The 17,637-nt window shown below is 37.2% G+C and overlaps 1 protein-coding gene across 2 annotated transcripts; it reads left to right on the forward strand.

The window, feature by feature from the left end:
* The first annotated feature begins 243 nt into the window (after positions 1 to 243).
* LOC127624201 (14-3-3 protein theta-like) lies at positions 244 to 17,171 on the forward strand. Of its 2 annotated transcripts, none has more exons than XM_052098919.1 (6): positions 244 to 354; positions 1,140 to 1,577; positions 12,472 to 12,595; positions 15,137 to 15,300; positions 15,745 to 15,840; positions 15,996 to 17,171. In XM_052098919.1, the coding sequence occupies exons 2-6, from the start codon at positions 1,284 to 1,286 to the stop codon at positions 16,053 to 16,055; spliced, it is 738 nt and encodes a 245-aa protein (XP_051954879.1). In that variant the 5' UTR covers positions 244 to 354; positions 1,140 to 1,283; the 3' UTR covers positions 16,056 to 17,171. The 2 variants fall into 2 exon arrangements, with proteins under 2 accessions (XP_051954879.1, XP_051954878.1); XM_052098918.1 differs by lacking the exon at positions 244 to 354 and adding an exon at positions 432 to 549.
* Positions 17,172 to 17,637: the final 466 nt, after the last annotated feature.

Genomic DNA, 17,637 nt, shown 5'->3' on the forward strand with positions numbered 1-17,637 from the left:
TTGCACATTTTCAGTAAGGCCAACCACGCCCGCTGCGTGCACAAGACTCGGAGAGGGGGGGCCGTATCCATTGTGACGATGACGTCCTCTAACTTGCTCTAATTGGCGTGAAGCCAATGGCCTCAAAGTGGTCCTCCTTCAACCCCGCCTTTATTTGACATATTTATCGACTATTGGTCAATTTAGATTAACGACGCATAGAAATGAAAGCAAATCTAAATCCCGATTGGATTTGCGTTTAGAAAGCCACGCCCTCTTTACAAGTTCGGTTGAGTTGAAGGCGAGTCTTTTCTTCCTCCAGCCCGAAGCGGATACAGCTTTTTGCGGAGTATCTGATTGGTACCGCTCTTCAAGGTGGGGAAAAAAAAAATCTTACTTCTCATTTCCCTGTCTTATATTATTTATTACTCCATTTATATAACGGATATGACGGCGTTTTAGCTCAGGTTCTGCTGCCAATCGTTATTTTGTCAAAGTAAAATGCCTGTCATCCAAGGGTCGACTCGTTAGCTGTCAGAAGCTAACCGAGTCAATTGCACGCGCTATCAGGTGAACGAGTATTTATTCTTCGTTGGGATTCAACTAGCAGCGATTTATTCAGATCATTTACCATCAACACAACAGGGTTTAAAACATCTACAGATGGCCGGAGAAATTTGCTTGAACGATGTCCAGACAGTTTTAGACTAGAAAAGGGGGAGTAACTCGAACAGGAGAAAGTGAAGCTTTTATATTTGTTGCTACTGATGAAAACATCTGTGCTCTGCTCTTTTGTTATTATTTATGTGCGTTAAATATTGAGGTTGATAGGACAGTAGTAGTTATCAGTGTATCTGGCATGTTAAATGTAAGCCACTAAATCTCTTCTACGTGATTTAATTTTGCATGCATTTTACATGCAAACAAAATATTTGCGTTATGATATATAACGGTTAATTTTTTTGCTGGCAATAAGGAAAAGTCTATAAAATACGACATTTTCACAGGATCCCATGGACGGTGACGATGTGGATAGCATTGTTTCAGTGATATTTCCCTTCTGACCATGTGATTAAAAAAAAACATAATTCTGACATTTCCTCCCATCATCTGATGTCGCGTTTGAGGATTGTAATTTATTTGGTTTTATTTCTCCTCAGGTGCACCTGGATCACATCACCCTCACTGCTTCAGCTAGCCTGCCACTCCCCTCCCCCTTTACACACTGTTTGTTCTCCCTCCCCTCTTTGCCGTGGTCTCACCATTTCCCGCAGTTGAAATACTTTCATCCTGCGATTTAAATCATGGATAAAACGGAGCTCATTCAGAAAGCTAAGCTGGCGGAGCAGGCCGAGCGCTACGATGACATGGCCGCATGTATGAATCAGGTGACGGAGCAGGGCGCCGAGCTCACCAACGAGGAGAGAAACCTGCTCTCTGTCGCCTACAAGAACGTTGTTGGGGCTCGGAGGTCGGCCTGGAGGGTTATCTCGAGTATTGAACAGAAAACCGAGGGCAACGACAAGAAGCTTCAGATGGTGAAGGAGTACAGAGAGAAGGTGGAGGCCGAATTACGCGACATTTGCAACGAGGTGCTGGTAAGTCGATGACGGAAAGCAGGCTATAGTCTATACTGGCTATACTCAATCATAGCTCTGTAATATTCTATGTTCTCTATAATCCACAGACCCAATACTGCCTATAATCTAGCTTCTGCTCTGTCTATACTCTATTGGCTATACACCAACTATATTCAGTACGAGCTTTGTACATTATATCCTTCACATATTCTACTGATCCTGTGCTAGCTATAGTCTATTATGCTTCTGGGCTCTCTGTACACTATAGTACTAGCTCTGTTCTGGCTACATTATTCTGTCCTACTTCGATTACTGACCATATACTGTCTAATCCATACTGCTACGGTATACACTCTATATACTGGCTATAAAGTAACTATAGTAAAAAACAGCTGTGTACTGAATATATTCTATCCTCCATGCACAGCTGACACAACTGGCTAGTATCATCTATAATGCTTCTATACTGACGTAATAGTAACTATACTGAAAAAAAGTACTGATTGTTAGCACTATTCAGACTATATTCCATTCTCACTATAACCTACTAGCTCTATACTGGCGTTAATCTATACTGCTTTCACCTATACTGGCTATTCTTTATACTGTTGAAGTCCGTCCGTCTATATAGGCAGGGTTGGGGAGTAATGAAATAAATGTAACAAGATTACTTATTTAAAATACAAAATAGAAGTAACCGTATTCTACTACAGTTACAATTTAAATAATTTGTATTTAGAATACAGTTACATTCAAAAAGTATTTTGATTACTGAAGAGATTAATTTACATTTTATTGTCATTTGTTTCATTTAATATTTAGTCCTTTTCAGATGTAAAACATGAATACATAGAAATGATGCAATCCAAAGTGCATTTGAACAGCAGTGAAACTTTCTTATGTGTTCCATTCATATGAGCAGACCGAGAAGCAAGTTTGGAGCAGAAGAAATAGAAATAAACCTTGTGTAAATTGTCAGCTTTACGCCAAGCTAAAATGCTATTTCTAGCCATTTTACATGCACATGTTACCAGGCATGATCATATTTTTTTTTTTTGTCAGGGAAAATTCTAGTTGGATCATAATTTCTGTTTTTCTAGTAAGAACTTTGATATTAGGGCAAAAATCATATTCTTGATAGGGATGATTCACCAATAATTTGGTATTAGAATATTTAAACTCAAAAACATGAATATTTTATTATTTAAATGAAGATAATGTGCGATGTATTTTTTTTTTAGTCATAAAGGTTGTGCCACCATTAAAATCCACAAACTTCTAATTATAAAAAAAAGAAGATTATATCATGTCCTGTCATATATATATTATATTAGCAAGCAAGCAATATGTGAAAACAAAAAAGAATAGAATGAAAGCTTATAAGCTCACGCAAAGCGAAGAATAAACTGCTAATGAAGTAGATTGATGCAGTTAACATACAGGACGAGTATGAACACCGCATATAATAGTTATCATGTTTATATTGTATGTAATGTTTTTAAGGAAAAACGATCATATCCATGTGCTCCGTAATCTATACTCATTTATACACACTAGTTTAAATGATGGAATGTCCCTTACCTCCGCTAGCATAGTCTTTCTCGGATGCCATGTTTGTTGTTTACAGAAGCGCCGTGGGGATTACGTTGCTTTGGGGATGCTGCTTTCTGTCGAGCTACACATATACAAGAGTAAAATGTACACCACTTATCCAGTACATTTAAACAGGAACCCAGCTTTCTCCCAGTAAGCCACATTCTCACAATAACCTGCTTTTCTGGTGTCCATCTGAACGTACTGTGTGACCGAACCGTTTGCTCAACACATGTGATCAACTTGTGTCCACACTCAACTGTGCCACCCAGTGCATTCTGTTATAACTACATGTTTTAGTTTGTGTGTTCAGGATTTAACATTTGCTTTTAATAATTTTTTTGTATTGTTTTTCTGTAAACAAATATCTAAAAATCCTTAACAAGATCAATTTCATTAATCTTTTTTTTAGAACCAGAAGGTATTTAGGTTTTAGACGTAACAGACATATTTTTAACATCTGTATTTTGTCTTCCTGTACTGGCAGAGTTTTTAATAGTCAAAATAAGTGAAAAATCTAGCAGTGCTGAAGAAGTAATCCAAAATATTTAGAATACATGACTGACCTTGAATAATCTAACGAAATGCGTTACAAATTACATTTGTAGCATACAGCATGTAATCTGTTGTGGAATACGTTTAAATATTAACCCTCCCAACCCTGTATATAGGCTATATACACAAACTGTTCTCAATACTAAATCTGTATCAACTATTTTACATTTATTGGCTATAATCAATTCTATATCGTATCTATACTGGCTATAATCTATACCTCATCTACAGTGTACTGGCTATATACTGGCTCAATACTGGCTACAATCTATACTGTTTCTATAGTGCCTCTTTACTGGCTAACAACTGGCTGAGTTTGGCTCCGTTCTGGCTATCTTCTATACCGCTTCTATACTGGATCAATTCTGGCTATAATCGGGTCCACCTCTCCCTATACGCAGATGACGCAGCCTGCTTCTGTTGAATACATCCGTCACATGTTTTCAACATGTTGTTTAAAAATTTGTTGTTAAATAGCAGAATTCCTGGTGAACAACTACAGTGCCCCATGTACAGCAGTGAACAATCCACCAATCTGAGAACTGCGGCCAAGAAAACCTGTGAAATAAGACTGGAAGCGACCGCCCTCTTCAATGACGCATTTTGAATGACGTAAACGAGTTGGTCTCCCTGCAATTATATATATTTGTGTATATCGGAATATTTCGCAATAAACAAACTGTATTGTTTCTATACTTGTAAACAACCTCAAATTAATAGTTTTTATATATTTCCATAGTTTTATGAAAAGTTTTTGCCTTTAAAATAAAGTCTATAATGTTGCGATTTACCTTGGAGATGGTTGGTTTGCTTCATGCTTCATTAAAAACCCTTAATTAAAGAGCTATAAAGTCTATGGCGAAATTAATGGGGAAAAATACTTCTGGAACCCAGAGACAGAATAAGTGGGCGGGGCACTGTTGTGCTCTATAGCAGTCTTGGAACACTCCCCGTCAGAAGATCGTCCTGTTGGTTGATCTCAGAACACTGTACTGACTATGCACACTACACTCTATACCAGCTATAGTATATGCTATACTGCTTCTATAATGATAATCCATGGCTGAACTCCAAGCATCTGTAGCACATATGGAGGATTGTATATGGATAAACATGGAAAATTGCAGTTTAGCGATTATGAGATGGCTTGAGATGCACCAACAGGCACCTGTCACTGTTAGTACTGTCATCACTGGCAGTACGTGACAGACAAGCATTGAAGCTGGTGGTACATTCCCCTCAACCTCATTATATCAGGAAGAATTGTTTTCTTCTCAATATTACTTGTTATATTACTTATTATAGTGGGGTTTTGGAGGGGAAAACAGCCAAATACAGTGTTCCAGTGTATAGCTTGGCACCTCATCACCGTGCTCTTGTTGTAAGATGCTCTTGTGGAACTATTAGAGAATTGATTCCCCAAGCAGTGGTGCAGAGAGAAACAACCAAGCCTTCAGCTTCTCACGATCAATATGTATTTGTGTATATATCTTCCCTTCCCCCCACAGGCAGTGACTTATGTTCGGTGTCATCACTATTGGATTCCCACTGTCACGTGCCCTGGTAGCCTAGTCATTTCTTTCAAACTTAAAATATCACTCTCTACCATGCTTATTAAACTGGCTCAAATTCTGCTGCAGTAAAGAATATTTATAAAAGAAATTGATGCAATAAGAATATTAGGAATTCTTCATTTTGAATCAAAAGTCAAGTTGGACTGCATATGATAAAGGTTTGTCAGTTAATCCAGTAACATTTGTGAAGATTAGTTCAGCTCAGTACTGCCGGTTGAATCAATGGTGGTTTAATCTGTGCTCTAAATACATTCAGGAGCTGATGGGTGTGTTTGTTCAGAAGCAGTTCTTTCTAGCGTTACTTGCTTTAGTAGTGTCAATGTTTGGCAGAATGACAGCCTCAGTCACATTCACTTTCTTTGTCACATTTCCATACAATGAATGGTGTAAAAAGGCTTAATTTTGCCTAACATCTTCTATTGTGTTTTGGTATGAACTATCCCTTTAATCTTTAGATTTGCATCTTTCTTTCAAAGGTCTAATAAAGGAGGCTATACAATTGTCTCTTGCCACAAATAGAAATTATTACTAGTTAGAAACAAGTGATTTCAACTACTATAAGTTACCGTTAACAGTGTGGAAATGGAAGTGCACATCATCTTAGCCACTGTTTTCTCTACATATCTTTATGCTGAAGGGGAGGAAGTGCATTAAAAGAGCTGGTTTCACATCAAACACGTAAAGACAGGAAGGTTAGGGGACACGGACCGTCTCCATTGGATTCTAGTGTAAAGGACATGTCTCTTTTAAACCTCTCTTTGGCTTAAGAGCTACTACTACAGCAAAGAGAATATGCTAGGGATCTTCTGTACGCAGTAGTGGTTTGGTAGGATGTTTGTAATTGTTTTTGTGAACCAGTGACCAGTGCGGGCTTGAGACCAACATGAACAACTCATGACCCATCACTATTGTGCCCTTGAACATGGCACTTAACCCCAATTTGCTCCAGGGGAATGATGACTGCTCATTTGTTTTAATCTTTAACTGTTATGCAAATTGGTCTTATTACAGTCAAGTGCACTGTTCCCTCTAAGGTGTGCGTGCATGGCCACTTCTGATGTTGCTTCCATGCAGACCAAAAAATATTTAAGATGTGTAGCTGCATTTCATGTTTGTAATGAATATGATTTAATTAATCATCGGAGCATCTAAAAACCTCTGAATTCAACAGCTTTGTACTTCAAGGTGCTGTGGGAAGCCAAATTAACTTAACATTATTTTATCTAGTTATAGTATTCATGAGTAAACCACTTTACTGATTTGGGAAATGTGCTACTTTAGAGGAAATGTTTGTTTCCTACCTCAAAAAAAATTTTATTTAATGATTTTTCCAGACTTTTAATGATTTTGGAATCATTACGATTATAGGAATATCTGACGCCAGACCAGTCCAGTTTGACTTTTATTCTACATTGGTGAACAAAAGGGCATGTACATAGTTCTTTCATTGTTTTACAGTTGCATTTGTAATGCCATAATCACAATAAAGATCATTGATGGCCCCATGCGAGAACAACCCTCAAGCCTCCCTTGCTTGGTTTACAGTTATAAAGGTTTTTCCATCACTCTAAGGACCTGGAGTATAATAGATCCTTATCCCATTTCTGTTATTAGAAAAGGGACGACTCGTTTGCTGTGAGTTGCTACCAAGATGAGTAGAGCATGAGCAAGAATAATTATAAATGAAGTAAAAAAGATAAATACTCGATCAAACAAATTGTGGAACCTGATATGGAAAATGAAGGGAAAAAACAACGGTCCTCAAATACAACACATGAAACCGCATGATAAACTTTTGACTTCAAAAGTTTATCATGTTTGTAAACCGAGCCATACAACCAACCTTTTTCTATGGAAGAATTACAGCGAGCCATTAAAAAAAATCCCACGACACAGCTGTTAGACTGGATAAAATTCACTATCAATTTTTAAAGAACCTACCCCACACTTTTCTGGAAAAACTTCTTAGAACTATTACATCAATCTGGATATCGGGAAAAATTCCATTCACTTGGCATGAAGCAGAAATAATACCTATTCCAAAGCCAGGAAAAGACCATAATGATCCCATAAATTATCACCCTATAGCTTTAACCAATTGCATATGCAAAACATTGGAGAGGATGGTCAATGATTGCCTGGTCTGGATACTGGAATCTAAACATCACATACGTAATGCCCAATGTGGTTTCAGGAATGGTCGAAGCACTACAGATCATTTTATTTGTCTTGAAAGTTATATTTGTGATGCTTTTATTAGGAAAGACCATGTTGTAGCTGTCTTTGTTGATTTGGAGAAAGCCTATGACACGACATGGAAACATGACATTTTAAAGGATCTGTACCAAATACATTGTAGAGCTTGTTTGCCGATCTTTATTGAAGATTTTTATCGAACAGACTCTTTAGAGTAAAAATAGCAAACATCTTGTCTAACCTACATAAATAAGAACTTGGAGTACCTCAAGTAAGTTTTCTATCAGTAACTCTTTTTAGTATTAAAATGGATAGCATTGGTTCTGATGTTCATTGTAGTTTATATGTAGATGATATCTGCATTTGCTACAGAAGCAAGTACATGAATACTATCGAGCATAACTTAACAATCCAACTGAAGATAAACAAAATACATTCCTGGAATCTAACAGAATGGATTCAAGTTCTCTCAAACAAAATCAATCTGTATGCATTTCTGTCAGTCATTGTTTGTTGCACAATGAATCAGTGTTGTTTATGAATGGAGTCCCCATTAAGGTTGTTAAAGAAAACCGGTTTGTTGACATCTTTGACAGCAAACTGTCTTTTATTCCTCATTAAAAGACTGAAAAAAATACAAACATTTTAATCTATGAATGTTTTATCCAAAACCAAATGGGGTGCAGACACTTCAACTCTGATCAACTTGTACAGAACCATTATTCTCTCAAAGATGGACTAGTGAAATATAATTTATAGATCAGCTAGGAAATCTTATATATGACTTTTGGAAACAGAACATCACCAATCCAAAGTTTATATGCGGAAGCCAATGAACCTTCCTTGGAAATCAGATGCCTAAAGATGGCCTTACAATATGCAACCAAACTTAAAACAAATAAAGAAAATCCAGCCTAGCCAGCAATTTTTTCAGTTCACCATTTCAACAATATATGAAAGAAAACCAAGTTACATTCTTCCATTTGACCAACGTTTAAAAACCCATCTGGAGAATCTGAAAGGATTTAAACATTTTGGAACGGACACATTTTTGCTAAATTACTCCATGGGATCTCAAAAAGCCCAAAATCCATCTGGATTTAACAAGAAACCAAAAATCAAAAACGCATCTGAATGATTATCAACATTTTCGGTTTATAAGAGCGGTGTTCCCACAACATATCCCAATTTACACAGATGGATCTAAATCTGGAAATGGCAAGTGGCAGCATCTTTTACAACAAATCAACTGTGTCCGGGTATACGCATCCCTTACCAAAGTTCAGTTTTTACTGCAGAGGCAAATGCTCTACTACTAGCACTGAAGTTCACTTCATTGTGGATACTGCTTTACAATATTTTTTTAATAACTGATTCAGAATCATGTCTTGAAGCATTTGTTCGATTAGAGTTGTGAGTTCTAGGGCTGGGATAAACGATAATTTTTTTAACGATTAATCTAGTGATTCATTTTTTTCAGTCTGATTCGATTTTGATTAATCGACTTGTGACAACACCGGTAATACCGGTTTCATCGGGGGTGTATAAAATGTAAAAAAAAAAAACATTTGCCTGGAGTTTGCTTGACTGGCGATCTAATCAATCATAATATGCCATTTTTGTCCGACAAAGTAGTCAGGAGAGAGAAGATTAACGTCGGTGGATTTGAATTTGAATAATGGATTGTAGGCTACTGTACTGACATCTTTCCACGGTTAAAACAACAGTCCTTCTGATGTAGGCTATATTCATTTTTAGCCTATTTGATGCTATAAATTAACCAAGGAAAAGATGATCGGTTCACGAGCAGCTTTAACTGAGGCAATCTGTCACGACACATTAAAGAGCCACAAAATAGTACGCCTATTTATGGTTTAATTTTCTTTGAATGACCAAATTTGAAAGTTGAGACTTTATTAAATGTTACCTGCTTGGTCCTGTCTGTCAGCGCGTTGTCAGTGTCCTCTATGTATTTTTCATGACATTCATAGCTATAAGCGCATTATTAATAGCTATAAGCGAGCCTACTCCAACATCGAGTGCAAAGTGGGGAGTTGAAAAAAACTTACGGTGCTCTGTCATCTGCAGCTGCAACCGGGTGGCGCCTCTTCAGATGCTGGTGCATTGCCGTGGTGCTAGAATGGAAGGCCATCTCCATTTTGCTAAGACGACATATCGCGGAATTGTTTCCTTTTAAAGAATTCCCATACTTTAGAGGAACGAGTGCATGCCACCTTGCACTTCTGATAGTCTGAGGAGCCACTCGTGTTGCTACTACTCGCTGGCGCCGCCATCTTTGTTTTGGGTCCGACGAATCGACGCGCTGTCCCAGCCCTAGTGAGTTCGAATCCAGGGTGTGCTGAGTGACTCCAGCCAGGTCTGCAGTCTGGTTGCTAGGGAGGGTAGGTTCACATGAGATAACCTTCGATTGTGGAGAGTAGCATGTGCCTCCACATGCTGTGAGTCTCCGCGGTAAACATATAAATTTTTAATGTGGTATTTATTTCAAATGTCAACAATTGTGAAATTTCTCTTATTGATACCAACTAAGATGTTGGTATATATAATGTCATTTTCTGTTGAGGTGGCTGAAGGTTTTGCTCAATAAAAATAGGAATTGATCAACAGGAACAAAAGTTAGAGGGAATATTGGTTGTGCAGATTATTGTTGCATGGTAGTTTTTTCATTATTTGGGTTTCGAAACAATTGACCTTATCTACTTATAAGTAACCCTTCATTAGATGCATCAGATCATTTTAGATCTTTATTTATATGTAAATGATCCATGATTCTCTGATTTTGCTCAGCCTTTACACATCACAGATGATTCAGGCTCAAACCCTTAGCTCTATCAATTAATGCTCAGGTAACATGTTAGATGCTTTATACGAAGTAAACATCTGGAGGAATCCAGAAAGCATTTATGGAATCTTCACTATGAATGTTGACATTTTTGATTGCATTCATTTATTATGTGATTGCTGACAGTTGCTTTCATGTTTTGACCACACCACATCCTTGTCTGTGTTGTCATGGTGCGTGTGTGCTGCAGCATTCAAGCTTGCTGTCAGATCTACCATCCTGGAGCTGTTAAATCATGCATTAGGAGAAGCACATATGATGTGACTGCTGCTCTGTCTTTGCACTCACAGGTTTTTCTGGGGCCAGAGTATCCCGGCTGCCCTTTATGGATTAAACATACTGACGTCACTTTACTTTTCTTTCTCTCTTGTTCTCTCTCTTCTTGGTCTGTTTTTGTCACTGCCTCTTATTTTTTCACAATGGGGAAGTGTACAAGTTTGGCCTAGCAGATCTAGAATGGAGAGGCTGAGCATTGAAAGGGCTGGTTTGTCACACAGGAAGTCTGCACTGTTCTCTGCTTTTGAATTGTGTTTGCATGATATTGTCAAACAGCCCCATGCACCGACGCCCAGAATGTGGTTAACTGGGGAAGATGCAGAATGTCAATTTATACCTTTCAGACTGGAATGCATAAACTTAATTAGGATGACTTTTCCACATATGACAGATTGTATTTATGGCAATCAATACAGTCTACAATACCATAAAACTGCACCTATTTCCATCTTAATTGCTACAGATTTGTTTAAAAGTAGATTTAAAGGTGCACTCTGTAATGTTTCCCTCATTAAAGTTTTACTGCAAAAGATTAGTTATTTTGAAAAATGTATAAAATCAAAACCAATCATGAGATTAAGAATCCACTCATATCAGTAACCCAATAAAAGCTGTTTATTCTACTTGGTGAGGCGCTCCTCATGATGGCTTCCATGCTAGGATCACCTGACCAGCCGAATATGATTTGTTTAACGTAGGGTTGGGTGATCTGTCCAAAATCTTATATCACGATATTGATATATTTCGCAATATAGTTTTAAATCAACCTTACCATAATACTCAATTTCACGTTATGCCATATATCAGCCTATGTTGTGGACCAGATTTTACAAACTTTCCTCATGTAACTGACGATCTTTTTAAAGCCAAATAACAAAGAAAATAACACTTATTTTTTTTACTAAACAATGAAAATAACACATCTTGCAGAAAATAAATGTAAAATATATTTATAAATGGATATAAAAAAGACTGAATTAATGCAGAGCGCATCTTTTGGCTTTCATAATATTTTTTTTAGTGTTCTTCATTTTAAGGTGTTAAAACAGATTGTTTGTATTACCAAAAGTGATTATCGTAGCACGACAGTTTGCCAATTACATTTTTCTAATCTGTGCCAGCTTTTGTGATCCAGATGTCGCACCTGTTTTAATAATAAGCTCCTCTTCATTTTCATAGCTTTTCTTTTGATCACATCAGCAAAAAACAATTTTAACAGCTGTGCGTGGTCAAGCGCACCTCAGCATGTTCGAGAGATGATCCAGGTGTCACAGTGACTCTGTCCTTGCAGAGTGTCATTCACATCATGGTGGACTTCTGCATCCTTCGCTGTAGAGCGCTCCGAACCAGCCAGCAAAATCAGAATTGCAAAGAATCAGCCACGAGTTTGAGCGCGTTTGCGGCGGTGCCTGACCGGCATAATTCCTTTAGTGAATCTGACGTTAAACCAGCATGTGCAAATAACCGACAAATTAATTGCCTGGTTTCAGTTTCACATGAAGCGTGCACACTGATGGATACGGTCACGCTGTGCACATGGATATTTACATATTACGATATTCACGATAGCAAAATCTCTGTTGATTGACACTTTATATCGTCGCCACGATATATATCGTCTTATTGCCCAGCCCTAGTTTAATGTCAGTAACCACCCTGTTATTTGACACTTTCAATCATGGTTTAAATGAATCATTGCTGACTATGATTAGTGATTGTTTACGATGTCATCGGTAACTGAAAACTATTGTCTTTTTGAATAACACTTAGAGGCATGTGGCATCAATGTCAGTCCATAAACAAAAATTACTGAGTGCACCCAACTCAGTTTTCTTATGCTTCTTCTCTCCCTTAGGGACTGCTGAGCAAATATTTGATTGAGAACTCTACAAATCCTGAGAGCAAAGTCTTCTATTTAAAGATGAAGGGTGACTACTTCAGATATCTTGCAGAGGTTGCCTCAGGAGATGACAGGAAGGGTAAGTGTTTTGCTGCATTTCTGTTTAAAGGAAAGGGGTGTGTTTGAGTGCATGCTTATTTTTCTGAGTAATATTTTCAAATGTTTCCATCCCAGACAACAGATGCAAATCTTGTAAATCCTGTGTGTTTGGAAGACTATGTTGGCACCACGTCTTGTTCCTTTAGGCGAAATTGGGTCTGTGGACTTGCATGAAATTCAGAATGAATGAGGTTGGATTCTGAATATGGTTGTGGTTGAGTATTTAGCTGCCTTCTGGTTAATCACAGATCAGTAGCAGTCGTTTAGGCCCAGTTTTGAAAATGCCTCAGCATTATAGCTGCACAATTAATAGTTCAAAGATCACAATCTTGATTCAGACACCCAAGCGACATTATACCTAAATGACAATGATTCAGTTATTTATGGTAACGTTCCTGTAACATGCCTTTTTGTAAGGCAGTCAAATTTTATTTTGGAATTCACTTTGAGATGCATTTTTAAAGGGTGAAGGTCTTTTTACCTTGATATGGCACCTAAAAACAGCGCTCCTGCACGAGATGCTGAATAAACTAGGAAATGCAATGGCCAAAGATGGTAGTCTAGCACAAAACCGGTTCCTAAACTGCAAGGTGCCGCAACAACTGTCTTAAGTCTGCCACAAAAGCTCTGCTCAGTATTTTAAAATCTACCGATGCTAAAAAAAAAAAAAATGACCAGAAATTAAGATCGGACTCAGCTGGCAACTTGCGTATATCTCGTATCCTGTTGTGAATGCAGCTGCATGTGTGAACGGCCAAATTCAATAGGAATTCAAACATTATGACTGCAAAGTAGTATTAATGCATGTCTAATAATCACTCCGTAAAGATTATTGTTAATTAAGTAAAATTTATTTGCATTTTAATGTTTTTATATTATTTTTATATAAATGTTTAATTGTTACTAAAAACGTTGTACTGTTTACTCTGTTCAATTACTGGGTCTTGAATAATTACTTTTAAAAGCTTGACGCAATGTTTTCAAATAATCACTGAAGGCTCCAATGGTTTTTTGTAATCATATTTGCTTATTTACCAGTGCAACACAAAGTTAACAGAACTGTTTGCTAAGGCTTGTTTCCATCTTGTTTTGCATTTTACTTCAAGCAAGCTAGAATATGAACGGGATATTTTTTTTTTTTAAATGCACTTTAGATTAACACTTTATTTATTTTTTGACAGGATTTTTTTGCAATAAAACAGTGCTGTTTGGTTTATAATATTTTAGTTGTGCCCTAGTATACATTTTTGATTTCCAACTTCCTACTTTTTGTTTATACATTTTTTTTCAAATAGACTGAATCAAAGAACATTTTGTCAGAAACTTTATTAAATTACATGTTACTTTGTTCAGTAGCCTAATGCTCTTATTTGATTGCTTCAGAATCGTAAAAGAATCATGACCTTTTTTCTAAGCAAAAGAATTGTGATTTTTCAATTCATCCAGATTTGTGCAGCTCTACTCTGCATAATGTTTAACCAATAAATTAAAATAAAGTGAAACCGGAACGCTTTGTGCTCCCTATCGAAGTGCCTTGCCTATATTTTCTCTAGAGTTTGGCAGAAACCCTCCGTAGACTACACTTGCACCATTGCGCTTTGGAAGCAGGTAACATTCACACGCTCCCAGGATCTGCTTTGAGTGCAGTCGTTGGCTAATTGAGTTTATTTAGAGTGCTCACATGATGCAATAACACTGAAGAATGAGACACAAACACACCTTTGCAAGAACCAATGAAGATTTTCCATCAATGAGTGCATTTACACAACCATCTTAAGAGACTTCAAATCATAGGTATTCTCTGCATTTTGATGTCAAAACGCAAACAGGGAACACAAAACTTGCATACATTGGATAAACCATTAAAAAGACCTTCAACGCACAATGGGGCTAATGGGTAAAAATTGCATGCCGGTCAGTTTATGCTTCAACCATTTATGATCTTACCCTGATAAAACAACATAGTTTAAGGTGTTTACATGACCTTATATGTTGGCTTATTAACCTTGTACAACCCTGTGTCCTTCTGCATGGACATTGTGTTTTGTCTTCGTTATTCATAATTAATTTAATTGAAACCGACCAATGTCAGGTTGAAACACTGGGTTGTCAGTAAAGGGTTAAACTTTTGGTGCACAGAGTGATGTGACAACAATATGGCTGTGAGAAAATGGAGTAGAATAGATGTTTATTTGTGTAAAAATATCTGCATACGTTTTTTGGAATGACATGAGGGTTAAGTAAATTATGACAGTGACATTTGTTTGGTTGAACTATTCCTTTAAAGTTGCAATTGGTTCTTGTTTTTGGTACATCATTCAAATGAGGTAGAAGAGTACTGTGTGTAATGTTGGCTCATTTAAATCGCCACCAGGATCTAAATGGAATCAACAGGGTCTAAATCCTAGAGCTTTGATTTTGAGAAAGTCCTGTGAAGGGAGGGGAGAACAACTGACTCATTGTTACTAGCTATGATATGACTGTACTGTACGATTAAAACTTTTATTTTGTGTACCTACAGACACTATAAGCAACTCTCAAGATGCCTACCAGGATGCGTTTGACATCAGTAAGCAGGAGATGCAGCCCACACACCCCATCCGTCTGGGACTGGCTCTCAACTTCTCCGTCTTCTTCTATGAGATCCTTAACTCTCCTGAGCAGGCCTGCACTCTGGCCAAACAAGTGGGTTTTTCTTGATGACAACCACTCTGTTACGGTTTATTGATGTTCACTGAATTCATCCGTTTAAATACTGTAAACCCTATACTGTGTTTCTATGCTGGACATCATCAAACTTTTCTTGCCTTAAAGAAGTGTCATTTCGGTGTGTAATTTTTACATTTGACTCAACCAATGGGGCAGAAATAAAATTTGTAGTGGGGTTTTTTTTGTGTTTTTTTTTTTTCCTGCTAGAGGCACAGAAATGACACACTTCACCTTTAAACACAATCAGTGGGAAATTCCTATTGAAATTTAAACCGTGAATGTCTCTGAGAATTTGTACCTTTTTTCCTCAAGCTTCAAATTTTATCAGGCTTTGCATGCCTTTGCATGCCTTGGCATGCTTTGGATGCCTTGTTTTTCTTTGTTCACATACCTCAACTTATTGTGGCCTTGTATTTGCAGGCCTTTGATGAAGCCATAGCAGAGCTGGATACACTGAATGAAGACTCGTACAAAGACAGCACACTTATCATGCAGCTGCTTAGAGACAACCTCACAGTGAGTTCCAAACAGAGCTTAACTGACCTACAAATACCAGTGTAGTAACTAACAAAACAGCCTTTTGTGAAACTGTAAAAGTTAATAATTAATCTTGTTTACTCAATATATAGAAGTTTGGTGTTAAAACATGCCTCTTTTTCTTTTCCCATTAGTTATGGACCTCTGACAATGCTGCAGATGAGGCTGAAGTTGGAGATGGAGGAGAGAACTAAGAGCCTGCATATTCTTTCCATAAATAAAATAAAAAAATATATAAAAAACAGGAACCCTGGAAAAAGACAACTTTTTACACTTCTCCATTCCTTATTGTTAATTTATGATTATTCTATCCATGTAAACCCATGATCATTATCAATGAGCTGTGAGTGTCTGAATTCCAATCATTGTTTTTGTTTTTTCAACACCTGGCTTGTGGTTGTAATTAAATTCAATATTAAGTTAAAGTGACCTCTCCATTCCTTGGTTTTGTGTTCTTTTCCTTTTAGCCTTCTTTAATGTGCAGTGTCTGCTGTAGAAAAGTATTTGCCTCACATAAAATCAAATAACTTTAATTGTGACAAAACGACTAGTGTGTGTGTATAGTCTGTTAAACTGAAACTGGTGGAAAGTGTCAGTCACAATGCAAAGCGTTTTGCCTCAAGCATGGTTAGTTCTCGTCCTGCTATATTACCTGCCATTATGTGTCTCTCTAAGGAGATCAAATACACTTGAATGAGATGTCTTGTTGACTGTCATAGTGTTGGCTTAAAATGGGCCTGTGCTTTCCTAGTGATAGCAGGAAGGCTATTGTAAGATGTAACAAGTCAGCTAGCATTGCTCGGCCAAGTATGCACTTTTCATAGACCATTTGAATAATGTCTTCATCTTGAAAGTCACACTCCTGCCTGGTTACAGTTTTCACTTTAACGTGATACCTTGTGATGGCTTTTAGTGGATAAAAAGAAAGATACCATGCATGCCCATTTTTTTCAATATACACTGGAATGGGAACCAATACTGCATATATGTTCCACAGTTTTGGAGAAGTAATTTTTATTGCAGGTTTATGCACTTATTGAGAGGATGTTTTGATTCGTCAAGTGATGTCAATAGTTATTTGGATCACTGTTGTGTTTTTGCTAATCATGGATTGTAGTCCCCCCCCCACATAAGAGCTATGTAACCTGAATTAAAATGATCATTTTATAAACCATACATTTATGTCTGACATTTAATTCATTGTTCTTTCTGATTTGTCCTGATTACATAATTTTCAATTGTTTTGTTCATTTGCATTTTGACTGGGTTTGTTTATAATGAAGGCTTAACAGTGGTAAATGAAAAACATAAGGTTAAATAACAAAAATAAATATGATTTTAACAAATTTGGTGCTATTAGTTTGTGATAAATCTCTAAAAGATGTATAGCTGCTTGAAAACTAAACGAAATGAGCGTTTGGACACTGGACTAAATGTCATGGGATTTGAGGTAAGAATATAAAAATAGAGCCGTACAAGACCAAGGAAGTATCTGAAAACCTATTGAGCTGCCTACCAAGACACGCTCACAAACCCATGAAGACCTTAAACACTGGGTTGTCAGCGCACTAGATAGATATTTAGACGCAGCCCAACAGTTTATCCTCTTACGTAATAACTACCGCAGACACGCCAAAAACATTATTTAAAACACCTACGTATTGCTAAAACCAACTTCTCGTCAATTCATTGTTTTGATAACGCCTTCAGCGCGATCTCTAGATAAAGATCAAAGTAATTTGTTGCTATGTGAATTGCCGCGTTGAATCGTTTCCC

The sequence above is a fragment of the Xyrauchen texanus genome, chromosome 30 (genome assembly GCF_025860055.1).
Source record: "Xyrauchen texanus isolate HMW12.3.18 chromosome 30, RBS_HiC_50CHRs, whole genome shotgun sequence".
In the NCBI taxonomy this organism is placed as follows: Eukaryota; Metazoa; Chordata; class Actinopteri; order Cypriniformes; family Catostomidae; genus Xyrauchen; species Xyrauchen texanus.

Excerpts from the sequence above, each read along its gene's own strand:
- LOC127624201 (XM_052098919.1), top strand. The coding sequence starts at position 1,284 with ATGGATAAAACGGAGCTCATTCAGAAAGCTAAGCTGGCGGAGCAGGCC. Across the intron at positions 15,301-15,744 it reads CCTGCACTCTGGCCAAACAA|GCCTTTGATGAAGCCATAGC; the intron begins GTGGGTTTTTCT and ends TTGTATTTGCAG. Across the intron at positions 15,841-15,995 it reads TGCTTAGAGACAACCTCACA|TTATGGACCTCTGACAATGC; the intron begins GTGAGTTCCAAA and ends TTTTCCCATTAG.